The 27,948-nt window shown below is 36.2% G+C and overlaps 2 protein-coding genes across 4 annotated transcripts; both read left to right on the forward strand.

The window, feature by feature from the left end:
• Positions 1-634: 634 nt before the first annotated feature.
• On the forward strand, positions 635-26,381 carry LOC107473864 (uncharacterized). The gene is made up of 5 exons (XM_052257771.1): positions 635-762; positions 24,699-24,895; positions 25,173-25,358; positions 26,007-26,133; positions 26,287-26,381. Exons 2-5 carry the CDS (start codon positions 24,707-24,709, stop codon positions 26,379-26,381), a joined length of 597 nt encoding a protein of 198 aa, XP_052113731.1. The 5' UTR covers positions 635-762; positions 24,699-24,706.
• LOC107473861 (uncharacterized) lies at positions 14,361-20,236 on the forward strand. 3 transcript variants are annotated; one of them, XM_052257325.1, is made up of 10 exons: positions 14,361-14,544; positions 16,713-16,925; positions 17,196-17,381; positions 18,026-18,152; positions 18,284-18,370; positions 18,485-18,678; positions 19,004-19,099; positions 19,189-19,282; positions 19,476-19,595; positions 19,984-20,236. In XM_052257325.1, the coding sequence occupies exons 2-10, from the start codon at positions 16,737-16,739 to the stop codon at positions 20,085-20,087; spliced, it is 1,197 nt and encodes a 398-aa protein (XP_052113285.1). In that variant the 5' UTR covers positions 14,361-14,544; positions 16,713-16,736; the 3' UTR covers positions 20,088-20,236. The 3 variants fall into 3 exon arrangements, with proteins under 3 accessions (XP_052113285.1, XP_015948940.1, XP_052113286.1); XM_016093454.3 differs by having other exon boundaries at positions 16,729-16,925; XM_052257326.1 differs by lacking the exon at positions 14,361-14,544 and adding an exon at positions 15,983-16,318 and having other exon boundaries at positions 16,729-16,925.
• Positions 26,382-27,948: the final 1,567 nt, after the last annotated feature.

Raw genomic sequence — 27,948 nt, forward strand, 5'->3', positions numbered from 1 at the left:
ACTAAAATTTGAAAATAATTATATAAAATATTTATGAATTATGATAGAGTAAAATTAACAAAATACTTATTATTCATGTTTCATATTATTTTAGAATAGCTAGATATTCTTAAAATTTTAGTAAAAATATGCATTTTAAATTTTAATTTTAAATTTTTGACTATTTTTTATTTTTTATTTACATAGGATCGGGTTAACCGGTTCAACCAGTGACCCACCGGTTGAACCAATGACCCAGTAGTCTAGTAACTTGACCGGTTTGATTACTGGTTCGGTTCTGACAACTATGAAAAAAACTGTTATTTTAAAAATCGTTTGAAAATTGTTGAACTGGTCAGAAACCGGCCGGTCGAATCGAATTGGAACTCGGTCGATTTTTATGAAAACGGCGTCGTTTTTGCGTTTTGTTTAAAATAGAAGAGCCTGGTTCTCGTCCTCAGTCACTTGAAGCCCTTGCCCCCCCTTTCGAGCCCCATTCCTCAGTCTCATCTATACTCTCATTATTTCTCCCCAAAGCACAACCCTAGCCTCCATCGCGCCGCTATTGGTCTCACCGTTGCCGCCTAGTTCATCGTGGTTGTTCGCCAATCCTCCTGTTTCGTCGTGCTCGAAGGCCCTTCCATTGCCCCAATGCCAGCGTCTCTAGGTCCTGCTCCGCTGTCGTTCCTCGGTCGTGTTCGTCGCCAGCTCGCCAGTGTTCGTCGCCACCTTCCCGTCGTCTGTGGCTCTCCCTCAAATCTCTGGTCACTACCCTCGCCGAAGGTAGTGCTCGGATGCTCCGTCAGTGCTCGGTGCTTTTTCTTGGTTGATTGGCTTTGCTCACTGCTTGATAATAAATTTTAGGGAGCAGGACAAATTAGTACCTGAGCTTTTAAAAATCGTGGACAAATTCGTCCCTCACGATCTAAAAATACAAAAACGCCCCTCACTATTTAAAACATGTGACGGATCGATCCTTCCGTGCAAAATGCTCTCCCAGACGTAACGGAGAGGAGTGATGTGTTGCTGAGTTGGTGTGTGTTGGGCCTATGTGTCAACACGGTACCGTTGAGGAAGTTTGGTGTGGCCGTTTTGGAAAAATAGGTCCTTATGAGGTAAAACGACAACGTTTTGAGAACATTGACTGTAGTACTTGAGTTTCAACATAATTCCAAAGAAGCCCATATGAATCACACATAATTCCAAAGAAGCCCTAGCACACATGTATGATCTTTTCCCTCCAAAAAAATTATTGATCTTCTTCTCTTCGTCATTTTCGTGTAACGTTGCACCGGTGAAGCTTCGTTGGTGGAGTTTTGGTTGTCATATGTACCGGTAAGTACCGTTATTATGACAATGAATGGGACTGTTACTTTCGAACGTTATCTGCTATGCATGTCGTGGGTTGGGGTTTAGGTGTAATGTAGTGTTGGGAGGGGCATGGAAGATGGGTTGTGTGGGATTTAGGTGAAAGGTAGTTGTATATTTGCTAATGCTTAGTGCTAATCGTTGAGTCAAACAATGCTGCAGATGGTAGATATTTTTGTGGTTCCTATTTTTCATCACGGTGGCTACTTTCAAAGGGCCCCGACTGGTGAATTAGTTTACCATGATGGTAAGGTTTAGAGGTTCCCATCGATGGACCTGGATTTTGTAAATTTTGGTGACTTGATAACACTGTTCAAAGGACTGGGATATCAATCATATAAGGAGGCATACTGGTATGATCCAAAGAGCAAGGATATAGAGTCAGGGCTACATGTTCTGAGGGGAGATGCAGGCATCAACCAGATGCGCCAAGCAAAGATGAGAAACAAAGATACTGATGAGTTCTACATATTTTTTGATCATCCTATTGATGACCCAGAGCCTGTAGATTGTGCTGGTAAGGAAAACGACGAGGTAGAAGAAGATGGTGTTCGTGTCGAGGTGGATGAATTGGATCAGTCATCGACGGAGCATGATAGTTACGAGAGCGCAGAGGATGAGGCGTATGCACCTCCACCTCCCGATAATGAAAGTAACAGTGAGAGTGGGAAAGATGTTGTCAGTGGGTCTGTGTCTGGCAGAGGAAAAAGGAAACAAGTGCCTCATTCCTCTAAGAGAACCCCTCAGCCAAGTAAGCAACCCAAGAAGCAAGCTCGACGCGTGTCTCAGGGAACAAGCTCTGTTGCAAGAAAGAAAGGGCCTGCCCATGAGCCCGAGGCAGGTGGGCCTGGTAGACAGCCTAGTGGATCTAGGCCTACAAAGGAGCCCAATATGGCCAGAAGACCAAGGCCAGCACTGGAAGACTACATGAGTGATGTAGACACGGATGGTGATGATATTGTATAGGAGTATGAATCTGAGGAGCTGCATACACCCGTTTCTTCTGAGGATGAGGGAAACAAACATCAGTGGCCTGAGTTCAATGACCAATATAGTTTCGGAGAGGGAAGATTTGAGCTTGGAACAAGGTTTGCAACAATTGAGAGGTTCAAAGAGGTTGTAAGTTGGGTGCAAGGACGAAGAGTGTGGTTGGATTGCGCACTTGTCATACAATCGGCAATTACAATGCTTGATGAGAGAACTTTTGCGTGGTCTAGAATTCAGAATAAATTCCCGTTGCAAGTATAGCTTCTAAACCAACAAAAGTCCTTTCATACAAACGTTTTGGTTGTCACAAGTAACAAACCCCTAAATAAATTGATAACCGAAGTATTTAAACCTCAAGTCGTCTTCTCAAGGAATTGTAGGGAAGTATGTTCTTATTATTGGTTATGAGTTTGTAAATTGGGGTTTTGGAGTTTGGGCAATGGGCACAGGTATATTTAAATGACAAGTAAAATAAATTAACAATAATAAAATCTCTTGGCAAGGTATGAAGAACTGGAAGTCTTATCCTGGTTATCCTTATCAATTGTGATGAGAATTGGATTTTTTTCCCACTTTGTTAATCTCTAACTATGAAGGTAAGTTAAGTGGATGAATTAATTTCGATTCCTCGAGTCCTAGTCTTTCCTTAGGAAAGGCTAGAGTTATTGGAACTCGAATTAATTCTTGAAGAATTCCAATTTTCAATCAACAATGAGTTTGATAACTCAAGAGTCACCAATTATTTAACCAAGGCCAAAAGGAAAAATATCTAAATTAAATTAAAAGCATTCATGTAAATAAAGCAATCAAAATACGTCTAAATATAAATTCAAGTCATAACATGGAAAGGTTCATAAGCCAATTGGGCAACATAAATCAAATACAAATAAAAGTATTGGAGTAAATAAAAGTAGAAAATAAATATTGAAGGAATATAGAACCTGGAATGAAGATGAATTGAACTAAACTAATAGAAATCCTAAAATCCTAAATCCTAAGAGAGAGGAGAGAACCTCTCTCTTTAAAAACTACATCTAATCCTAAAATTGTGAATATGAGAGCATGGTTATAAATGGATGTATTCCCCCACTTTATAGCCTCTAATCTGTGTGTTCTGAGCTGAAAACTGAGTCAAAAATAGCCCCAGCGATTTCTGTTACGTTCAGGTCGCGGGCAAGTGACGCGGAGGCGTCGTCCACGCGGCCGCGCGGATTGTGTTTCTTCCAGGTCACGTGTCCGCGTGATCCATGCATTCGCATCACCTGGCGTCGAGGCAGCTATGGTAAATTATATTTCAAATCGAAGCCCCGGACGTTAGCTTTCCAACGCAACTGGAACCGCATCGTTTGGACCTCTGTAGCTAAAGTTATATAGTCATTTGAGTGCGAAGAGGTCAGGCTGGACAGCTTAGCAGTTTCTCCAACTTCTTGTATTCCTTCCACTTTTGCATGCTTCCTTTCCATCCTCTGAGCCATTCTTACCCTGTAATCTCTGAAATCACTTAACACACATATCAAGGCATCTAATGGTAATAAGAGAGGATTAATAATAAGCAAATATAAGATCAAAAAAGCATGTTTTCAATCATAGCACAAAATCAGGAAGGAAAATATAAAACATGCAATTAGTATGAATAAGTGGGTAAAGAATTGATAAAAACCACTCAATTGAGCACAAGATAAACCATAAAATAGTGATTTATCAATGCTTCCAAGTCAAGACTTATAGAAACAAGCACACTTGTGCAAGGGACCTTGGAAGCAACGCCGCTTATCAACACTGGATCAATAAAAAGGTGGAGAAGAGGATGGCAACGCACCCACATATGACAACTCATGAAGCTATTGATTTTCTAAGAGAGGAGTTTGACCTTATTGCACACCCAAAGATGGTGTATAGAGCTGTGAAGGAGGCAAGGGAAAGGATGATGGGTAACGAAAGGCAACAGTACGAAAAATTGAGAGATTACTTATTAGAGATGCATAGAAGTAACCATGGGTCTTCTGCATTGCTAGACCTGATTCCTCAGCCTCAAGCACCCCCTATGTTTGACAAGTTGTATGTTTGTTTTGAGGCCTGCAAACGGGGATTCAAGAGTGGTTGCAGACCATTGATCCACCTAGATGGAGCATTTCTTAAAACATACCATGGGGGACAACTACTTTCTGCTATTGCACAGGATGCTAACAACCAGTTTTATGTGGTTGCATACGCAGTTGCAAGATCCGAAAATAAAGAATCATGGAAGTGGTTCCTAACATTATTACAGGAGGATATTGGTGATGTTGGCAACCACAGTTGAAATTTTATGTCAGATCAACAGAAGGTTAGTTCCCTTTTTGTCATTCCCGATTTCTTTTCTGAGTCATTTACTGGATTATATATTTTTCTAAACATGGCTTGCTGCCTTCATTGTTGTTAGGGACTGCTACCTGCACTGAAAGAGGTAATGCCTAGTGCACATATCAGAAACTGTGTGATGCATATGTGGAAGAATTTCATAAACCGATTCAAGGATCTGTACATAAGAGAAATAGTGTGGGACTGTGCAAGATGCACCACCATCTCTGAATTCAAGACAACCATGGAAAGACTGAAAGAAGTGAACAAGGATGCTTGGGCCTACCTTATGAAATTTGAACCTGCTACCTGGGTTAGAGCATACTTTAGCCATGGTCCCAAGGTCGACAACCTAACAAACAACATGTGCAAGTCATTTAACACAAAGGTGGTGAAGTACAGATGCAAGCTCATACTTACAATGTGCGAGGAATTACGGTGCTATGTGATGCGGCGAATAGTTCAACACAAGAAACTTCTGGGGACTCATGAAGGGAAAATGGCGCCAGTGCAAGAGAAAAGGCTACAGAGGCTTATCAAACCAAGCAACAAATGGACAGCGGAGTGGATTGGTGATAACGAGTGCAAACGGTTTGAAGTCACTTACAAGGGATCCAAAGTTGATGTGGATCTGATCAAACACAGCTGCTCGTGTAACAAATGGCAACTCACTGGTCAGTCAGGTTCATGGATTTCAATTTTAACATGGTGTGCATTTTCTTAATTTAAGCATGCTGTGAATCATAGTTGCTGTGAATTGCAATTTTAATCATAGCTGATGTTAACCATGCTGTGAATTTCTATTATAATCATTATGTGAATTTTTTGAGATTAACCATGTTGTCAATTTGGACATGCTTTGTGTGAATCTGATTAACATGCTGTGAATCTGCTGATATTAACCATACTGTGAATTTCGAGATATTAGCCATGCTGTGAATTTCTATTAATTCTTCATATTTTAATCATGTTTATGCCATTCTGTTTTTGTGAAACTGCTGTCCTGCCGTGAAGGGATGCCATGCATTCATGCTATAGCAGCAATAGAAAAGGGCATGATAATTCCGATGATTATGTCCATCCATGGCTATGTATGGAGTCCATTAGAAAGACATACGAGTACTTCATCCAGCCAGTAACTAGTGAGGAATACTGGACAAGTTCTGAGTTTACCAAGCCTGCTCCACCTGTGTTAAAAAGGCCAATTAGACATCCCAAGGTGCATAACAGATAGATAGATCCAGCTGAGGTTGTTATTGATGGTGACAAGTTGAAGAGGAGTTTCTATGTCACATGTAGCAAGTGTGGTGAGAGGGGACACAACTACAAGACATGCAAAGGGGTCCCATCCAACCCAAACTGGAAGCCAAAGACGAAAAAACCAAGGACAAAGCACAAGGACTCTCAATCACTAGTGGTTCTGCCTTTGTCCCAGTTAGCCCCCGAGGAAGAGGTATTCCTTACTTACTCAGGGATGTAATTGTCCCCCCGATAATAAACTCAGGGATTTAAGTGTCTATTATAGTTTTATTTAAGGTGTTATATGTCTATATTTTATTGCTTCATGGTTTTAAATGTCTTATTATATAATGTGCTTCATTGGGTGTGTTTACACTAAGTGGATACATTTGATAAAATGCCTCATCTTAGAGTGTGGAACAGAGTCCCCCTGCTGCTACGAACCCTCCTCATGTTGAACAAAATTCTGCTAATCATTCAATTGCTAATGAGGTATGGATTTTGGTGGCATTTCATTGTTGTTGATTGCTGGTTTCATTGCATTTACACTTATTTCGACCTTCATGCAAGGTAATTCGAATGCAAACACTGCACTGATGCCTGAGCAAGAATCTGGACCCTCAGTAGCAGCGGTTGCAACATAATCAATGCCTCTGAAAGCACCATTCAGGACCCTAGCCCAGTCTTCATCTCGCCCTGCACCAAGGCCATTTAGGCCTAAACAAACAGTTAGGAGGAAGCCTGTGCCACCTCCCTAGAGTGAACAGCATCTCCCTTCTCCACAACAACCAACTACATCAGGAGCATCTCCACAGACTTTGGCAGCAGCAGGCAAAGCAACCCAACGACTGTTTAAGTTCATCCCTACTCCATGACTAAACAAGCCAAGTAGTTAATGCTACATGTTTAGACTTAAGTCATGACATCAACATCTTTTTGGGAAACACTGTTGTTTTACAAAGCAACTCTTTTTGGAAACAATGTGATTATGTATAGCTTGCAGGCTTAACTTATGCCTTACTTTGGCAGTAGACATGTTATTGACTTCTTTTGTAATACATTAACAACTCCTTCATGAGATTAATTTATGCTTATAATCATATCTCTAAATAATTATGCCATTAACTTGCTTAGGGCAATCACTTTGCTGAATATATCATAATTTAGCTTACAACATTTTTGTTCAAACAGCATATAACAAAATGGAAACTCATCGCATACTACATTACATCATTTTTTTTACCTACTTTTCAGCCAAGTTTGGCAATAACAGAAGCAAAAATTATAAAAACCACTGCAAGAATAACCAAATACAGATTAACATTCTTCTTCCTCTCTAGATGCAACACCTTCTTCTCTAAATCAACCAGTTTCTGTTGCACTACCTTCTTCCCCAGATACAATTTCAGATCATCAACCTCGTTCTCCGTAACAAACTTCTCAAGGACTCTTATTGTTGAAACATGGTCATCCAGCCATAAGAAGAACTTGCAGTGACTGGGATTTTTTAGCTGCATGTTTATCATTCCAAAACAAACAAAACATAACCAACTCCCGCATAATCAAACTGACCAAATAAAATCACCAACATACCTTAAAGAATGGACATCCAAAGAACAATCTATTGGGGTTCATCATCGTCCTCGATTTGTACAATATGGCGTAGACCCCGCATTTACACGTCGGAGCAATCTCGTCCTTCTCCTCTACAGCTTCCATGCATTTCACGGTTGGCGGCAGTGGAACGCGTCGTGTGCTGGATGAAGCTCCGTCGCTGGCCATTTAAGACTGCACAATACTACCACCCTCAACCACTCACAGAAATTAACAACGGTAATGGCAAGGGAGTTCCATTTGAACAGATATGGCAAACAGAAAAATGACGTCGTCTTTCCATCCAGGGACCCATTTGTCCCTAACTTCAATCCACCTTATTACATGTGCACCGTTACGGTGGTCTAGGCCCAACACACGCCAATTCAGCGACACATCACCCCTCTCTGTTACGTTTGGGAGAGCATTTTGCACGGAATGATCGATCCGTTACACATTTTGAATAGTGAGGGGAGTTTTTGTATTTTTAGATCGTGAGGAACGAATTTGTCCACGATTTAAAAGCTCAGGGACTAATTTGTCCTTTTCCCTAAATTTTAAATCTGTTACTGGCTTGTTCTTGTTTGTTCTGGGTTGATTAACTGTTACTGGCTTGTTCTTGTTTGTTCTGAATTGATTTACTGGCTTGTTCTTATTTGTTCTGGGTTGACTAACTAATACTGGATTACTGATTAATGATAAATTGATACCGATAAATTGTTACTGGTTTGTTCATTCTTTTATTTATTTTTTGTTGTTAAATTTTATTAAAGTTTCTTGATGATAAATTTGAGTTGGTGCTTAATACTCTTGTTGTATCAAATAGCTCACTACTAGTGCCTGCTGTTCGTGTTTGTTTTTTAGTTCAGAAATTATCAAATTATATTAATTATTGAATGGCACTGCTCACTACTACTATGATGTGTTGTACTCTGGTTTGTGTCTTCTTCGCTGTTGTGCTGTATTTTTTGGCTCTTTGCTGTTCACTGCAGAGCTTTTTTGTGTTTAATTAAGTTAATTAAACCTATGCTTTGGGCTTAATTGTGCCTAGATTGTTAAGTTAGTTAATTCAGCATATGTTCTGCTATGCTGTTGTTGTGTTGATGTTTTGTGTTTTGTGATTTCTTTGAGTAGTGATGTGCTGCTGGAAATTGAATTGCTGCTGTTTTGTGTGTGTTTGTGTTTGTTTTACTATTTTGTGATTTAATTATGCTTAGATAGTGACTGTCTTCATGATTATTTATTTCAGTTACGTAGGATTTTGTGATTTCTTTGCATAGTGATGTGTTGTTGGAGATTAAATTGTTGCTGTTTTGTGACTTAATTATGCCTAGATGGTGACTGTCTTCAAGATTTATTGATTTCAGTTATGTAGGATTTTATGTTTTTTTGCATAATGATGTGCTGCTAGAGACTCGATTGCTGCTGTTTTGTGTTTGTATTTTACTGTTTTTGTGATTTAGTTATGCTTATATTAGTGACTGTTTTTATGATTTATTGATTTTAGTTATATAGTGTTTTGTGATTTCTTTGCATAGTAATTTTAGAAAATTATTTTGCCTAAAGATTTTTTTTTAAAAAATAAAAAATATATACTTAATTTTTTTCTCCGATTCTTTTTATAGTACTCTCTAAGTTACTTTTGAAATATTTTAACTAAAAATTAGACTAAATAGCAAATACATAATAATTTACAACTAATAGAAATATGATATATCAACTTGAGCCAAAATATTTTTTGAGCAATGCTAGGGGCCAGCAGTTTTATTGAATTTTGGCCAGCATGTAACCAGCAGAGGAAGGTGAGCCATTGGATGAAATCTCACACCAATCTCACACCATCAAATCATCATTGATGGCTAGTTGATGACTAACAATCACAAAAATTGCTGGCCCCCTAGACTTTTCCATATTTTTTTTAAAGAACTATTTTTAAAAAATAAAAATAGAAAAACTTTACTTACACCATGGCTGAAAAGTGACATCTTGTGTGCCAGTCCAAGACCTCCCTAGAAGAGACGAGAAAACAGTGACAAAAGAAGATACTCGGCTCGCAGGCCCTTCTCCCTCCCCCACTGTTGGTCGCGGCGGCGCTCTCTTCCTCCTCTGTTGCCATCTATGACAACTCGAATAGCACCCGGTGTTGGCGCCAACTTGCTTGGCCAACACTCTGCGGAGAGGAATCAGGACGCAACCGCCTATGTCGGCAATCTGGACCATGAATTGTGCTAGTGGTATGAGATCTGATTGTTTTCCTTTTTAGACTTTAGAGGTGCCATTCCATGTATTGGTCCATGAAACCATCACATTTGTCTGGCAGAGATGAGTAGCGAATGTGTTTGGTTAGTGGATTGCCGTGATTCTTACAAAACATTAAATGTTTACTTTTGGAATTAAGTGATTCGAACGTTAAATAGTAGAGTATGGAGGCAATAAAGGAAAAAAATTATTGATCTGAAACTCACGCCTACACTTCATTGAGACACAATGAATACTTGCTAGTGCATACAGTAGCACCCTCGCACCTTAAAAACTCTCTGACATTCACAAGCACTATACACTTAAAGTTCATTTTTTTTATCGCACACTTCTCACTTCACTTTGCACATGCTAACTTGACATGATACACACTTCCCTCACAGCTGCTCACTTCACAGTTCACTCCTTATTGTTACGTACCAGTTCTATGCAAAATATTAACCTAAATCATTTTCCCAAGTCATCTCTCGTTGCAAGATGTTAGTATGTCACTTTTTCCTGCGCATGGAACAAGTCTTTCATATTTACATTAGTTTGTATGAACACTCGTGTTTTCCGTATATGCCCTGCTGTGTTTCTACTATCTCATGTCAATGTCCTCACCATATGATTAGAGTATTGATTATTTTATTTTATTATTTAAATTTTTAAGGCAACCCAAGATAAAAAGAGCTTGGATGTGGGGGCAAACCTTTTCATTGGCAACCTTGATCCTGTAAGTTACCAAGTTATGCAAGTGCTCAACAAGTTCACATATGTTGAACATTGAAATCTAACATAATTGTTCCTGATGTTACTACAGGATGTAGATGAGAAGCTCTTGTATGACACTTTCAGTGCATTTGGAGTTATTGTTACTAATCCAAAGGTTATTTTCTTCTAATATCTTTCATTACTTCTAGAAGCATCATGATTGTATAGCTTAATTAACGGCTTCTTGCAAGTAGCGGTTGCCAAGTACTTTTCATTTTCCCCTTATCTGCATTTCTCAGTAGAGCAACCAGATATTATTGTTTTATCCTCTGATCACTGGTCCATTCATTTTTGAGCACTTAGCAGTTAGCTGTATACTCCTAAAATGGTTGTGGTCTTACTAAATGAATTTGATGCTGTTCCAATGTATCCTCCAAGAGAAAAGTTTTCTAATTAGTTTTCCGTTAAACGGGTTGGGCAATATCTTTGCAATCGCCAAATTACAGTGTCATATGCTTACAAAAAAGACACTAAAGGGGAACGGCAGGGCATGCCAGCAGGTCAGCTCCTTTTTGTTTTTGTCACTGTGATTAGGTTGCCTTTTGTCACAATACCATATGCTTATGTTTTATGTTTGATGCAGAAAGAGTTTTGGCTGCAAGCAATCCCACTGCGCAGAAGAGTAGGCCTCATACGAGATTCGCCAGTGCACCTCCAACACTCGCCAATGTTGCTCAGGCTAATGGTACCATTGCTCTTCCGGTACCTCCTCACCCGTTTGCTAATGGAGTTGCTCCACTTCCCATTCCTGCCCTCCGACCACCACCACCCCCACCTCAAGCAGCAGCATTTCAGCCAATGGCAGGAGCTGGGCAACCACCATGGCATCAACAGCAGCCTGGACTCCCGCCCGGTAAGCCAACCACCTGTTTGGCGACCACAACCACCACCACCGCAGCAACAGAGTGGACGACCTATGGCATATCCTCAACCCTCAATGCCTCCACCACCTTCCTATAGCCAGATGCCGCCACCTCAATGAAGGAATTCAACCCGTTTGGAAGGATCCAGTGTCCTATTATATTGAATTTCGCCACTGATTTTTAGCGTTATGTTTCTTAATTAATGTGGTATTAGATACAGTTGCTATCGGCATCCTTGACATTAGGACAGCTAACAGTATAATTAGAATCCAAAGGAGAGATGCTCAACTCTTTAGCCTTGGGTTTGATATTGTTTTTAAGTCACTAATTTTGCAGAGTTCTTTCAAGCAATGGTGAATTGTGAAGGTGAATGAAAAATAGGAAGTAAATATCCAATCTGCCTGTTTTATTTCTGCGATAGACTAAGCCTCCCCTAACAAAAGAACAAGTGACAATGCGGCCTTAATCTTTGCTTTGTGAGATGCATTAGATCTTCTGAATCTGATAGTGAAGTCTGTTAAGAGTAAGCAGAGTGAGTTTTTGTCACGTGAATTCTGTTGTGAAAATCGAATTGGTAATTGAGTTGGTTATATTATTGGTTCATTAATTTATTGGTTTAATTAGTAGATCACTTATTGAATTGGTTAATTTGATTATTATTAAATAATTATATAAAATTTGAATATTTTGTATAATAAATATTTTTAATATTTTTTTATATTAAAATAATTATTATTTTTTAAATTTTTAATAACAAATTGATTATTCTATATCTATTATATTATTATATACTATGTGCAATTATTAAAAAAATAACACCGATCTCATGGAAGACTTTTTCTTGAAGGAGCAAGCAAAAGTCGTTGAAGTTTTCATAGTTGATGATGAATGAACGGTTATGAGAAAAGTTTTGGATTTGGAGGAAACGCTATTGGAGCTCTCTGTCCCATCACCGAAACTTTTTCAATTGATATATTAATGTTTTTCATTCATCATGATGTCATGCTTTTATGTTTAGATATTTTTGTCAAATTTTAAAATCTTTCGAAAGTTATTTCGGTGCTTTCACTATTTTATTTTTCATGTTTAACAATCTTTCGAATACGATTTTAGTAGTTTATTCTTTTTTTTCTCTCTCCAATTTAGGAGAATTAAGGAGAGAGAAAAAAAACTCATACGTTGTCATTTTTTTTAATCATAAAAACTATTAAACATCCAAACAAAAAAATATCATATTTCTCATCATTTGTTTTTTTACCCTTCTTTTCTATTTCATTGTGAGTTAACAGTAACTGAAATAATTTAAAATTAAAACTTATATTGGATATCATATTTGAAATGATATTAGTATTATATATCATGTTATTTTAATAAAAAATTAGTGAAATGTTACCACCTGTGTCCTATTAAATAAACATTGTAACGTTATTATTATAATATTATTATTATAACGATGTAACAAAAATCTAATTAAAATATACTCAAATAAATTAAATGTACTCAGTTATGCTCTTGCATTTTATTATTCTATTTTTTGTTATTTTATTATCAATTTGATAGAAAAATAGATTCAAATCAATTTAAAATAGGTTTTTTTTTCAATTATTTACAAAATTTTAATTTTTCTCTCAATCTAAATACATAAAATTTTCAATTTTCACGTCCATAAAATTATTAATTTTGTAATTCTATATTTTTTATTTTAATTAAATTTTTAGAATTTAATTAAAATTATTTGAAATAATTTAAATATAAATTAAAATGAGACTAAATATTAAAGTGACAAATTTCACATTAAATTTTAAATTAAGTTTTATGGTCAAATAAATATGTTAGATGGTATTTTATAAAATCCAAAATAAAATAAAATTAAAATAATGCATTAAAAATGCTCTATGTAACTCTCTCCTTCAAGAACTTGGATAACTGGTTCTGAAAGTCGGATTAAACCGGTCGATCGAATCAATCCAGCCAAGAACTAGAAGGTTTTGCAGTTCAGTCCAGAAAAAAAATCAATTATTAAAACCGCTCTAAATCGGCCCGGTCTGCTGATTGAACCGAACAAGGTTGAGAACCGGTACGAACTGATCAAATCCAGAGTGAATCGGTGAAAACTGGTCAAACTCGATAACACTGGTTCGACCGAACCGCTGAAAGTTAAAATTTTTTAAAATAAGTAGGGTGGGTTTCGAACCCCTATCCTCAAAGAAAAAACAGCAACTCACAACCACCAGGCTGTCACACTTCTAATTAATATCTTTACAAATTATTTTATATATATAGATATCTTTTATCAAATAATTTATTTCTATTTAATTTTAGTTATAAACTCACTCATTTTTAAATTAATTATATTTTTATTTAACAATAACTATAAATTTACTTATTTTTTCTTTTCATAATCATATAATATCTATTAATATTATTTTTTAATAAATGCTTGTAGTATATAATAGTATAATAGATATAAATTAATTAATAAATTATTAAAATTTGAAAATAATTATATAAAATATTTATGATAGAGTAAAATTAACAAAATACTTATTATTCATGTTTCATATAATTTTAGAATAACTAGATATTCTTAAAATGTTAGTAAAAATATGTATTTTAAATTTTAATTTTAAATTTTTGACTATTTTTTATTTTTATTTACATAGGATCGGGTTAACGGTTCAATCAGTAATCCACCGGTTAAACCAATGATCCAATAATCTAGTAACTTGATCGGTTTGATTACTGGTTCGACTCTGACAACTATAAAAAAAACTATTATTTTAAAAATCATTTTAAAGTTGTTGAACCGGTCAGAAACTGGCCGGTCGAATCGAAATGGGACTCGGCCGGTTTTTATGAAAACGGCGTCGTTTTTGCGTTTTGTTTAAAATAGAAGCCCGTTCTCGTCCTCAGTCTACTTAAGCCCTTGCCCCCCTCCCCCCTCCCCCCCTTTCGAGCCCCATTCCTCAGTCTCTTCGACGCGGTCGTTCGCCAATCCTCCATTCCCCCGACGCCAGCGTCTCTAGGTCCTGCTCCGCCGTCGTCCCTCGGTCGTGTTCGTCGCCAGCTCCCCGTCGTCCGTCGCCAGCTCGCCAGTGTTCGTCGCCAGCTTCCCGTCGTCTGTGGCTCTCCCTCAAATCTCTGGTCACTGCCCTCGCCGAAGGTAGTGCTCGGATGCTCCGTCAGTGCTCGGTGCTTTTTCTTGGTTGATTGGCTTTGCTCACTGCTTGATAATAAATTTTAAATCTGTTACTGGCTTGTTCTTGTTTGTTCTGGGTTGATTAACTGTTGGCTTGTTCTTCTTTGTTCTGAATTGATTTACTGGCTTGTTCTTGTTTGTTCTGGGTTGATTAACTGGCTTGTTCTTGTTTGTTCTGGGTTGATTAACTGTTACTGGATTACTGATTGATGATAAATTGATACCAATAAATTGTTACTGGTTTGTTCATTCTTTTATTTATTTTTTGTTGTTAAATTTTGGTAAAGTTTCTTGATGATAAATTTAAGTTGGTGCTTAATACTCTTGTTGTATCACATAGCTCACTACTAGTGCCTGCTGTTCGTGTTTGTTTTTTAGTTCAGGAATTATCAAATTATATTAATTATTGAATGGCACTGCTCACTACTGCTATGCTGTGTTGTACTCTGGTTTGTGTCTTCTTCGCTGCTGTGCTGTGTTTTTTGGCTCTCTGCTGTTCACGCAGAGCTTTTTTGTGTTTAATTAAGTTAATTAAACCTATGCTTTGGGCTTAATTGTGCCTAGATTGTTAAGTTAGTTAATTCAGCATATGTTCTGCTGTGCTGATGTTTTGTGTTTTGTGATTTCTTTGAGTAGTGATGTGCTGTTGGAAATTGAATTGCTGCTGTTTTGTGTGTGTTTGTGATTGTTTTACTGTTTTGTGATTTAATTATGCTTAGATGGTGACTGTCTTCATGATTATTTATTTCAGTTATGTAGGATTTTGTGATTTCTTTGCATAGTGATGTGCTGCTGGAGATTGAATTGCTGCTGTTTTGTGACTTAATTATGCCTAGATGGTGACTGTCTTCAAGATTTATTGATTTCAGTTATGTAGGATTTTGTGTTTTTTTTGCATAATGATGTGCTGCTGGAGACTCGATTGCTGCTGTTTTGTGTTTGTGTTTGTGTTTTACTGTTTTTGTGAACTTAGTTATGCTTACATTGGTGACTGTTTTCATGATTTATTGATTTTATTTATATAGTGTTTTGTGATTTCTTTGCGTAGTGATTTTAGAAAATTATTTTGTCTAAAGATTTTTTTAAAAAATGGGAAAATATATACTGAATTTTTTCCTCCGATTTTTTATAGTACTCTCTAAGTTACTTTTGAAATATTTTTTTAATTTTTTGCCCACTGTGTGTTTTGGTTGTTTTTAATTATGAATTTTGATGTTTAAAGTTTAATATTAAATTATGAATAATTTATTACATAAAATTGTAAAATTTTAAATTTTATTAAGTTAGGAATTATTAAATTTATATATTTAAAATTATATATAAATTTTTTAATAATTTTATTTAATATTTAATTAAACCAGTTGAAACCTGGTCGGACCAATAAATTATTAAACCAATGATTTTACCTGTTTATTGACCAGTCCGGTTTTCGCAACCTTGATTATTTGTTTAGTCCTTAAAAAATATCACTGAAAAAGATATTTTAACAAACAAGAAAAGAAAAAATATTTTCAAATATTTGTGTTTTAAAATAAAAAAATATAATTAAAAAAACTAGATGTTTTCTTCAAAAACCCTACAAGAACCCTAATACCACAGCATGAGTTGCAAAACACCATAACTGACACGACAAGGGTGCTTTCTCTTCTTTCTCCTACTCTCTCAATCGGCTTTCTCACCGGTAGCATGAATTCCGGCGGCGGAGCATAGTCCATCGGTGACTTAACAGCACTTATAGGTTCTTCTCTCTTCATTTCCGCTCTGACTCTGCTTTCTTTTCCCTTTTAGAATCTCGTCCTCTGTTTACTGTTTTTCCTTATTTGGGTTTCTTCTTCTTCTTCCTGTTTGTGTTGGCTGTTCACTGGTGATTAAGTTTAATTAGGATTTGACGATGTTAACTGCATGTTCTGTTTTACTTTTACTTAGACTATGGAGGCGATTATGATGATGAATGGTTCTGACAGTGTACGATTTCTTGTTTTCGAACATTTGTATATGTCATATATTGATACAGAATGATGTTACGTGTGTTTGTCCAAATAGCTCTTGATAACGTGCCATCTTGCATGTTGAATCGTTGATACTTGTTATGATACTGGTGTTTATTGTGGATGAACTTTGATGTGTTGCAGTTATAAATTTATTTAGTTTCAGCAATGTCGTCATCATCCGAAGATGAGTCAATGTCCGAGATGGAAGAACAAGAGAATCAGAATAAAGAAATGAAGCATGAAAATGGAGTGCTTGATTACATAATGAGCTTGGAAAGTGTGCCAACAAATCTCCCTCCACATCTTGAGCTTCTCATGACCCGGGTCCTCTGCAACAACGATGCTCCTCAGCATGTAAAACCTTGCTATCTCTATGTTCATTTTTTATTTTAGTCTGTTTTTTCCTGATGGTTCTCTCAAATCCAGTTTGTTATTTTGGTATTTGTGTTCTGTGTTTGTATGATAGGAGTTAATGAGTTTCAATGAAAACTTGTAGTTTTTTTTTCAGCTTATTTCACTTTTTGAGTGATTAAGTAATAAGTATATGCTGGTTCTAAATTTTCTTTTCTTTTTCTTTTTTATCGGTTGCTTGCTATTTATGTTTTCCTATGTTGATGTTTGTAGACAGATACCATACAGTATTCTGGTGCTTATGCAGCATTAGGTGTTGATAATAGCTTGCGGTTAGATAATTTCAATCAAAACTTCAAAGTTGAAGTGAAGCGGCTCACAGATGATGACATAGAGTTTGATATGATTGGTATTGATCCTTCACTTGCCAATGCATTTCGAAGAATCCTTATATCAGAGGTGAAATGTTTATTTAATACTTTCCTCAATATTTATAATCAGTATGTCAGACTTGTTTATCTTAAATATTGCATCATTTATATTCCATTTTGAAGTGCTTTGGTACATTTGGTTGGAATAAAAGGTTCCTTAATGATTCTTTTTTTAATGCCTTTGATGTTCCTCTCTAGCCGATATTAAGAGGGATTTGCATCCATTGTTACATAGTGTACCCATGTAGGTCTTAGCTAACTTTCTCATATTTATTTGTGGATTTCGTATCCTCATCTTTATGCTTTCTCCTCAATGAAATTTCTTTTTCTAATACAAAAAGTATTTATTTAATTTTTTTCACAATCTCATAGCCAAATATTACGTTCAAAGAGTTAAAGGATGAATTCCAACTGGCTATTGTTTGTCTTTTTTTTTCGGTTGATGATGTCAAAAACAAGGATGTTACTTTGCTTTGATGCTTTAGCCAAACAAAAATTTCTTTGATAAACTGTGGACCAGAATTACCCCTGGGAGTGTATGACATCTTCTGGCAGTGTTATTTTCACCTTGATATGTTGGCCTTTGATAGTTTCTTTCTCTCCAATTTTATGTTTTGCGATTAATAGTTTGATGGAGATTATCAAATTCTGACGTGATTGTTATAAATTTAGGTACCAACAATGGCTATTGAAAGAGTTTACATTGCAAACAATACATCACTTATACAAGATGAAGTTCTATCCCATAGATTAGGCCTCATACCAATCAGTGCTGATCCCAGGCTATTTGAATATCCAGGTCTGATTTCTATGTGTCACCTAATTTGTTTCTGATTAGGTAAATATCTTTCTTGTATGGCAGACTTGAATTTGTGTAGATCTCGTAATATGGCAGACTTGAATTTGTCTCCTTTTTTTTGTTGTGAATAGATAATGCTGGGGATAATAGGAATGAAAAGAATACCATTGTCTTCAAACTACATGTTGCTTGCCATAAAGGACAGCCACGTATGACCGGTAAATGAGTCTGGCTCTTGCTTGATATTCAAATGTTTCATTTAATTTTATTTGGCTATTTTAACTTTAATCATATTAGCAATCTTTCTTGTTTGATGATGTTGCAAAATGCAGTGAGATCAGATCAACTAAAGTGGTTACCTAATGGGAGTGAGCTTATAGCTGAAGATGCCAAACTAAGTGCAAGTTCAAAACCGAAGACATTTACATCTTTTACTTGCAGTCAAGAATCGATTCCCGAAATTTCGAGCAATCCAATTGGTCCCAAATATTTGGATATTATATTAGCTAAACTTGGACCTGGTCAGGTAAAAATTCTATCTACCTCACTATTTAGGGTAACATACATTTCAATTGAGTGCTTGGTAATAAATAAACTGGAAAAAGGAATTTATCTGTAGCTCTTTATAGAGATTGGGTGAGTTTTACGTGTTATATATACTGCGTGCCATTTGTGTGTACTGATGTAGTAGTCCTACGTGCTTTTCAATTGGAAACTTATCGAGCATAGTGCTTGAATAAGCAAATTTGAATTGGAAACTATCAGGTCTCCCTCCCCCTTTCTTTCCGAGAAAGACTCACTAGCAGTAATTCTAACCTAATATTTGGTTCACTGTATATGTGTTTTAATAGGAAATTGAACTTGAAGCTCATGCAGTTAAAGGTGTTGGTAGAACACATGCAAAATGGTCACCAGTTTCCACTGCTTGGTATCGGATGCTTCCGGAGGTAAGGGAATATAAGATATCAGTGTTGCTCAAATTTACTCACTACCAGAACTTACAGAAACTTGGCCTCTGTATGTTTGACTTATATAGGTTGTCCTCTTGGAGAACATTGAGGATGATCTGGCCGTCAAACTACAAGAAAAATGTCCAGTTGGATTATTTGACATTGAAGATATTGGGGAAGGTATTTTTGTTTTTAGATCCATGCTTCTTGCATCAGATATATCTTTCAATTGTTGACCACATTTTCTCTGGAAATTGCCATTGCTTTTGCATCAATGCCTTTTCCGTATTGTATACAACGTTCTGTAAATTACGCAAATGATGTAAAGTTTCCCTGTTCGATAATAACTAGATACTGAGTTAATGTTGGACAGGCAAAAAAAGGGCCACGGTAGCCAGACCACGAGATTGCACTCTGTGTAAGGAATGCATTAGAGAGGGAAAAGAATGGGAAGATCGTATATCGTTACGTCGTGTTAAAGATCACTTCATTTGTAAGTACTATGGTTCTTGCTGAATTTGTTAAATTAGGCCTTCAAATTGTCTAAAGTTGTCTAATTTTTTTCTTTTCTTTTTTGTATAAAAAATACTAAAGCACATGTAGGGCAGTGAGAGACAATTCCAAATAACAATGAGTAAACCAAAGAGAATATAGTACTGTGTAAACCAAAAACATAATGTGTAGTGCAAAATTGCATAACAAGCATTCTGCCACCATATTTGACCTCTCTCTCTCTCTGGCCTTATTTTACTTATGTTTATTTGAAAATCTATGTTTCAAAGTAATCTTGTGTAATTTTTCTGATAGGGATTATTGATTTGATAGGTTCTCAAAATTACTTGTATATCTTTTACTTCTTTTTTTCTTCTTCACCCTTGTAGTTACTATTGAATCAACTGGAGCATTGCCCCCTGAAGTGCTATTCACTGAAGCTGTGAAGATTCTGGAAGACAAGTGTGAACGAGTAATTACTGAGTTCTCTTGATTTTCTGTGTGGTATCTTGCAACGAAAGTAATGGTGAAAATGTAGTAGTGCATGATTACACATGGTTTGTATTGTTATTATCTTTATCTAATCCTCTAAGAATATATTTTTTTTCTTTTGATATAAAAGCTCTCTTTTCTTGTAGTGAATTCAACCCTTTTAGCAAATAAGAAATCTGATTGGAGATTTTATAAAAAAAAACATTCCTCGTTTGAACCATCTAATTAAAGGCTGAAATTGTTCCCAAGGTGGAATACTTGATTTAATTTATATCTCTGAAGCCAAACAAAAAGATGATTACAAAATGGGAAAAGAACTTTTCCCCTTGAAATTAATTTATCTCCTATGAACCCAAACCAAAATAAGCTTAACATATAATAAATGATTACTGTACAGCAATTGAGCAACGCATTTTAAGTCAGTTAGTTACCCACAACCGAAAGGTTTAGGGAACTTGAAAGGTAAAAAGTCAAGTAGCACTATAGTAACATGAAACCATGCTAGTCTTTATATCCCATGCGGTATTGTACCCCCTGTACAATTGTAGATTTAGATAAATCATTTCCATGCGGTATTGTCTCCCCGTACAATTGTAGATTTAGATAAATTATTTTAGTATCGACACATGATTGTATAGGTTTAAGAAAATTACTTAAAAGGGATTGGAGTTTAAAAATGAGATCCCGTCACATTATCTTTGACTTCATCTCACTCAAAAACTAACATGAATGATGCAGAGAACCACAAATATTAGTGTTGTTAGGCTGTGTTTGGAATAGAGATTGAGATTGAACTTAATTTAAATATTGTATTTGGTGTAGAGTATACATGACTGAGTTATGTCTTAATATCCTCTTTGATTTAAGATAGAAACTGAAATGATTCAAGTTACCTTAATAACCCTATTATATTTCAGTTAAAAAAAAAAAGCCTAGCCCTTGTAATTAAAAGTAGCATTCAACCCCTTCGTCAAAGCACTTCATCCCCGTCGCTGACAGCAAAAGACAAACCCAGTGGAGCAAATCCTGCACGTATTTTCTTGTGTGCATTGCTTCTCAATCACGGCGCCATGAATCATGTCACAGAATTGTGATATCGGCGCCTCCTCTTCCCATGACGTTAGAGCACACCACTGCGAAGAGACATTGATTTCGGCGGCGCTTCTGGTACCACGTTGTTGGTCACTGCCGTGATGTTAGTGGGTGTTTGCCGTTGAATCCTTCTTTGTCTCTTTCTTTGACTTACTGTTTGAGAAATTGAACCACAATGGAAATTGAGAAAGAAGACAATGTTTTACCCTAAAGATTTCATTAAACAAGGGTAATGAATTATTATAAATATAGTGGGGTACTTTATGCAGAAACTTACGTAAATTTTAGTCTTGATCTCCAAAAATTTCAGTTTCATGTGTCTCTATTTTTTGGAGAGACTGAAGAGACTAAAATTTTAGAGACAAAAACTAAAATTTTAGTATCAATCTCTTGTCACCAAATATAATACTAAATCCTAATTCTCCAATCTCAGTCCCAATCCCCACTATCAAATACAGCCTTAGTGTCATTAGAACTATTTTTAAATATGGGATAAAACTACAAAGTAAACAGCAAAAATCAATTATAGCAAAACATTATACTATATGATCTACCACATTACGAAGGTAACAAAAAATTTGCTTACAAAAAATAATGATTATATTTCTGATTCGTCTGAGTAGGATTTGCTGAGGTATAGCGTTCCCGAGCACTTCGTTTTCTCCTGTGAAGAGCTATACGTCGGTCCTGGGCGAAATACCGCGGTGGGAATACCTGCACAAGATACTCCGACGCTCAAGTCAATAGAAGGCTATTTGAATATAATTAAAATAATATGGAACTTAGAGAAGAACCTGATTCTACCGAGATTGCATATTCGGCTTTATAGATGAGTCCTCTTACCCGTTGCATAAGTATGTCCGAGATATTTGGTTGTTTATTGAGTGTTCGTTTGAGGGGAGCGGATTTCGCTGACCACCTTTGTGTTATTCAAATATTCGGGTCCGATTACGTCGAGTTTATTGTTTTGTTCCGAGCTTTTAGGTGGCCGAGGTATGCGTTACGTATCATAGCCCCCAAGCTTGCCTTGGTTTTAAACAGAATCAAGGTGAGCTTTATATAGATTTTGTGCATACCCCGGCCAGTTAGATTTGGTGTTTGTGTTGTGTCTGTAGCCCCCAAGCTCGGCTTGGTTCTGTACGAAATTTGAAATGTTCCTGCATTTAATGTGTGTTTTGTCCTTCGCGCCATTCTGACTTGATGGATGTGAAACATGTCCCGCTTTCCTAGGTACCCTTGTCCGTTGCATTTGGATGAGAGTTAATGCTCCTTTTTTCGACGATACTGATTAAATTCTGGTGGTTTTGTAACCATTTGGTTATGTAGGTGTTATGTTTTCTTGTACCTTTTGAGCTTATTTTGCTTTATTGTTGATTTTCCCTGAAGAGAACTTGTTTCCTCTTTTTTTGAGAATGAGTAAGAAAGGTCAGTGTTGATTTTTCTTTTCTTACTTGTTATTTCCTTCTTGCTGTTTATTCTGTCTCTTAAAGGTTACTCTTCTCAATTCGATGATGATGAGTCTGTGAAACTGTTGGGGTCGGATTTATGGGTTAGGGAGGGGAGTAATATTAGAATAGAATTATTACTTTGTCAAAAAGATGACCGTGTCTGTGACCAACTGAGTGACTGGTCCTTTTTCTACATGTATAGCTGTCTTTTTACAGAATTGGGTGTCAGGCTTCATTTTACCGAGTTTGAGTGTGGGGTATTGTATTGGTTAAATTGCGCTCCAACCCAACTTCACCCAAATTCTTGGGGATTTGTTCGGGCCTTTGAAATATTAATGGAGGTTTTAGGTCATCCTCTCTCTCTCAGGTTGTTCTTTTCACTGTTTCAAGCTAAAGGGGTGGGTCTAGGCTTGTGGGTGAATTTGAGTAGCTATCTCCGTCGAGCGATATTTGGCTTTATAAATCCTAGTTCGAAGATTTTAAGTCTATGTTTGTCAAAGTTAGGAGTATTCCTGAGGAATTTTCCTTTTATCTAAATGAACATCTTATGGAGAAGTTCCCCTTGTCGTGGTGTCCGGAACCCTACCAAGTGTTAGATGCAGACGATAGGTTCCCTGATGATGATATTGTCATGGAGTTTCTATTTAAGTCTCTAGGTCCGAAAGGGTTGTTGTCAATTGCTGAACTGTTGAAGTGGGACACTGATAGGCAGGCTGTGTTGGATCATATAGGTAATTTTGAGTTTTGGTGTTTTGCGATTTCTTTTTGTTATCTGTTTTGATTATGCTTCATGTTTTTCTCTTTGTAGCCGAGAAAGCTCCCACCATCACCACTGCTGGGTTGAAGTCGTTTTTTAGCCAGCGCAGGAAAAATGAAAAGGAAGCCTCTAGTAACGTAGAGAAGGATGCTGCAGCTGCTGTTGTTCAATATGGTCCGAGTATAACACCTAAGCGAAAGAGGGGTCAAGTGGAGGGTAGCGTTGCGGAGGTGTTTGAGGGTAAGGGAGATTCGCGCCAAAACTTCTCTGTGCCAAACACACAATAATAATCTAATTACTATATATACCCATATGTATTTTTAATTTTTTACCCACTATGTGTGTTTTGGTTGTTTTTAGTTATGAATTTTGATGTTTAAAGTTGTTGTGAATTTTTAATATTAAATTATGAATAATTTATTATATCAAATTGTGAAATTTTAAATTTTATTAAATTATTAAATTTATATATTTAAAATTATATATAAATTTTTTAATAATTTTATTTAATATTTAATTAAACCAGTTGAACCCTGGTCGAACCAATAAATTATTAAACCAATGATTTTATCGGTTTATTGACCGGTCCGATTTTTACAACCTTGATTTTTTGTTTAGTCCTTAAAAAGTATCACTGAAAAAGATATTTTAACAAACAAGAAAAGAAAAAATATTTTTAAATATTTGTGTTTTAAAATAAAAAAATATAATTAAAAAAACAAGTTGTTTTCTTCAAAATCCCTACAAGAACCCTAATACCACAGCTTGAGTTGCAAAACACCATAACTGACTCGACAAGGGTGCTTTCTCTTCTTTCTCCTACTCTCTCAATCGGCTTTCTGACCGGTAGAGTGAATTCCGACGGCGGGGCATAGTCCATCGGTGACTTAACAGCACTTATAGGTTCTTCTCTCTTCATTTCCGCTTTCTGACTCTGCTTTCTTTTCCCTTTCAGAATCTCGTCTTCTGTTTAGTGTTTCTCTTTATTTGGGTTTCTTCTTCTTCTTCCTATTTGTGTTGGCTGTTCACTAGTGATTAAGTTTAATTAGGATTTGACGATGTTAACTGCATGTTCTGTTTTACTTTTACTTAGACTATGGAGGCGATTATGATGATGAATGGTTCTGACAGTGTACGATTTCTTGTTTTTGAACATTTGTATATGTCATATATAGATACAGAATGATGTTACGTGTGTTTGTCCAAATAGCTCTTGATAACGTGCCATCTTGCATGTTGAATCGTTGATACTTGTTATGATACTGGTGTTTATTGTGGATGAACTTTTATGTGATGCAGTTATAAATTTATTTAGTTTCAGCAATGTCGTCATCATCCGAAGACGAGTCAATGTCCGAGATGGAAGAACAAGAGAATCAGAATAAAGAAATGAAGCATGAAAATGGAGTGCTTGATTACATAATGAGCTTGGAAAGTGTGCCAACAAATCTCCCTCCACATCTTGAGCTTCTCATGACCCGGGTCCTCTGCAACAACGATGCTCCTCAACATGTAAAATCTTGCTATCTCTATGTTCATTTTTTATTTTAGTCTGTTTTTTCCTTATGGTTCTCTCAAATCCAGTTTGTAATTTTGTTATTTTGGAATTTGTGTTCTATGTTTGTATGATAGGTATTAATGAGTTTCAATGAAAACTTGTAGTTTTTTTTTCAGCTTATTTCACTTTTTGAGTGATTAAGTAATAAGTATATGCTGGTTCTAAATTTTTTTTCTTTTTCTTTTTTATCGGTTGCTTGCTATTTATGTTTTCCTATGTTGATGTTTGTAGACAGATACCATACAGTATTCTGGTGCTTATGCAGCATTAGGTGTTGATAATAGCTTGCGGTTAGATAATTTCAGTCAAAACTTCAAAGTTGAAGTGAAGCGGCTCACGGATGATGACATAGAGTTTGATATGATTGGTATTGATCCTTCACTTACCAATGCATTTCAAAGAATCCTTATAGCAGAGGTGAAATGTTTATTTAATACTTTCCTCAATATTTATAATCAGTATGTCAGACTTGTTTATCTTAAATATTGCATCATTTATAGTCTATTTTGAAGTGCTTTGGTACATTTGGTTGGAATAAAAGGGTCCTTAATGATTCTTTTTTTTTAATGCCTTTGATGTTCCTCTCGAGCCGATATTAAGAGGGATTTGCATCCATTGTTACATAGTGTACCCATGTAGGTCTTAGCTAACTCTCTCATATTTATTTGTGGATTTCGTATCCTCATCTTTACGCTATCTCCTCAATGAAATTTCTTTTTCTAATACAAAAAGTATTTATCTAATTTTTTTCACAATCTCATAGCCATATATTACATTCAAAGAGTTGAAGGATGAATTCCAACCGGCTATTGTTTGTCTTTTTTTTTTGGTTGATGATGTCAAAAACAGGGATATGTTACTTTGCTTTGATGCTTTAGCCAAACAAAAATTTCTTTGATAAACAGTGGACCAGAATTACCCTTGGGAGGGTATAACATCTTCTGGCAGTGTTATTTTCACCTTGATGTGTTGGCCTTTCATAGTTTCTTTCTCTCCAATTTTATGTTTTGCCATTAATAGTTTGATGGAGATTATCAAATTCTGACGTGATGGTTATAAATTTAGGTACCAACAATGGCTATTGAAAGAGTTTACATTGCAAATAACACATCACTTATACAAGATGAAGTTCTATCCCGTAGATTAGGCCTCATACCAATCAGTGCTGATCCCAGGCTATTTGAATATCCAGGTCTGATTTTTATGTTGTCACCTAATTTGTTTCTGATTACGTAAATATCTTTCTTGTGTGATAGATAAAATTTTATATAGGTTGTTTTGCCGTTTGTGTAGATCTCGTAATATGGCAGACTTGAATTTGTCTCCTTTTTTTGGTTGTGAATAGATAATGCTTGGGATGATAGGAATGAAAAGAATACCATTGTCTTCAAACTACATGTTACTTGCCATAAAGGACAGCCACGTATGACCGGTAAATGAGTCTGGCTCTTGCTTGATATTCAAATGTTGCACATGATATTGTGCGTGCGCACAACTTGTAAATTTGAAGGGTATGTGTGTGCACCAGAGTGTGCGAACGCTCTCAACTGTAAGCATCTCCCTCTATGTGCGTGCGTACCTGTGTGCGTATGCACGTTTTCAAAGATTTACAGGGTGCGCGTGCGCACAAGGGTGTGTGTACGCACAAGTAAAGATATGACATTTGTTCAGAGCACACGCACAGCAGTGTGCGTGGGCACACACACCAAAAATCACAAATTCTGCAACATCATAGAATTTCAGATTTTTGACACCAACTTCCAACGATCATATCTTTTTCTACAAAATTTCAATTTCCACAAAATCTATACCGTTTTAAGGCCTTTTGAATTATCTTTAATTTGATATAAAATTCAATCAAATTCAATAATTGTAGCTCAAGATATGATCCACCAAAGTTGGCCTAAAATCCATTTTTACCAAAAATACTAAAAACTCAACTTTACCAAAACTCTCAATTCAAGCAAAGTTACTCACAACCCAAACAATACCCAAAACAACACAAAAGTCCATACTAATCATTCATCAACTCAACCATCAATAATGTCCCAATTTTACCAATTCCACACCATCAAAATCATTAATCATCAACAATATCAACAAACCCTCATCAACAACAATAAATCACAACCTTCATCAAACCTCTATAATCATTAAAAATCAACAATTAGTATCAATAATATCATATATCCTACATCCCAAAACTCTATATCATCATCACCCCACAACTTATATTCAAACATCAAATTCACACACAATTAAACATACACCCAAACATTCAATCCTATCTTAAGGTCAACTAGCCTAAGTTTCACGAAACATTGCATATTACATAAAGAAAATCAAAACTATACCTTGGTTGATTACCCTCCACGCACAAAACCACTTCACCACAAGCTTTCAAGCCTTCACTCAACACCAAACAACACCAAGAACACTCTATAACATGAAAAAAAAACAAGAATCAAAGCTAGGGTTTATGACATTCCACTAAACACAAGGGTAGAGTGATATCTTACCTTTCCCAACAAGTTTTGGGGTAAAATCCACTACTTAGCCAAGCTAGATTACACCTAAACAACAAGAACACAAAGAAACTCAACAACTCAAAGAGCGGCTTGACAAGAGTTTTGCGTGGTCGCAAACGGCTCGTCAATCAGAGCACCGTAGCTCAAGATATGGCTCAAAAAAGGAGAGAGTGAATAGTGTTCTTCTTCTTCTTCCTCTCTTCCCTCAAAAACCAGCGTCCCCTGTGTGTGTCTTATGAGCTGAAAAAAGGCTCATTAAAGGGTGTATATGTGTTGGGCTTAGGCCCAACTTGGGCCCAGTCCAACCGCGTAGCATTTTTGGTTCGTTTGGCCCAACTTTGGGCCAAACCTTTAGGATAAGTGTCTGGTTTGCTATTTCAAATACTTTTCTAAGATTTGCTACTGTTTTATTCTCTCTCACGCAGTGCTGGACAGACTTAAGCCAGTACTACCGGCTAATCTACCGGTACGCGTTTTTA

Source organism: Arachis duranensis, chromosome 2, assembly GCF_000817695.3.
Source record: "Arachis duranensis cultivar V14167 chromosome 2, aradu.V14167.gnm2.J7QH, whole genome shotgun sequence".
Taxonomy (NCBI): Eukaryota; Viridiplantae; Streptophyta; class Magnoliopsida; order Fabales; family Fabaceae; genus Arachis; species Arachis duranensis.

Bases quoted from the DNA above. Each gene is read 5' to 3' on its own strand.
- LOC107473861 (XM_052257325.1), top strand. From the start codon at position 16,737: ATGTCGTCATCATCCGAAGATGAGTCAATGTCCGAGATGGAAGAACAA. The intron at 18,679-19,003 runs GTAAAAATTCTA...GTGTTTTAATAG, and splicing joins CTAAACTTGGACCTGGTCAG to GAAATTGAACTTGAAGCTCA. The intron at 19,596-19,983 runs GTAAGTACTATG...TCACCCTTGTAG, and splicing joins TGTTAAAGATCACTTCATTT to TTACTATTGAATCAACTGGA.
- LOC107473864 (XM_052257771.1), top strand. From the start codon at position 24,707: ATGTCGTCATCATCCGAAGACGAGTCAATGTCCGAGATGGAAGAACAA. The intron at 24,896-25,172 runs GTAAAATCTTGC...TGATGTTTGTAG, and splicing joins ACAACGATGCTCCTCAACAT to ACAGATACCATACAGTATTC. The intron at 26,134-26,286 runs GTCTGATTTTTA...GGTTGTGAATAG, and splicing joins CAGGCTATTTGAATATCCAG to ATAATGCTTGGGATGATAGG.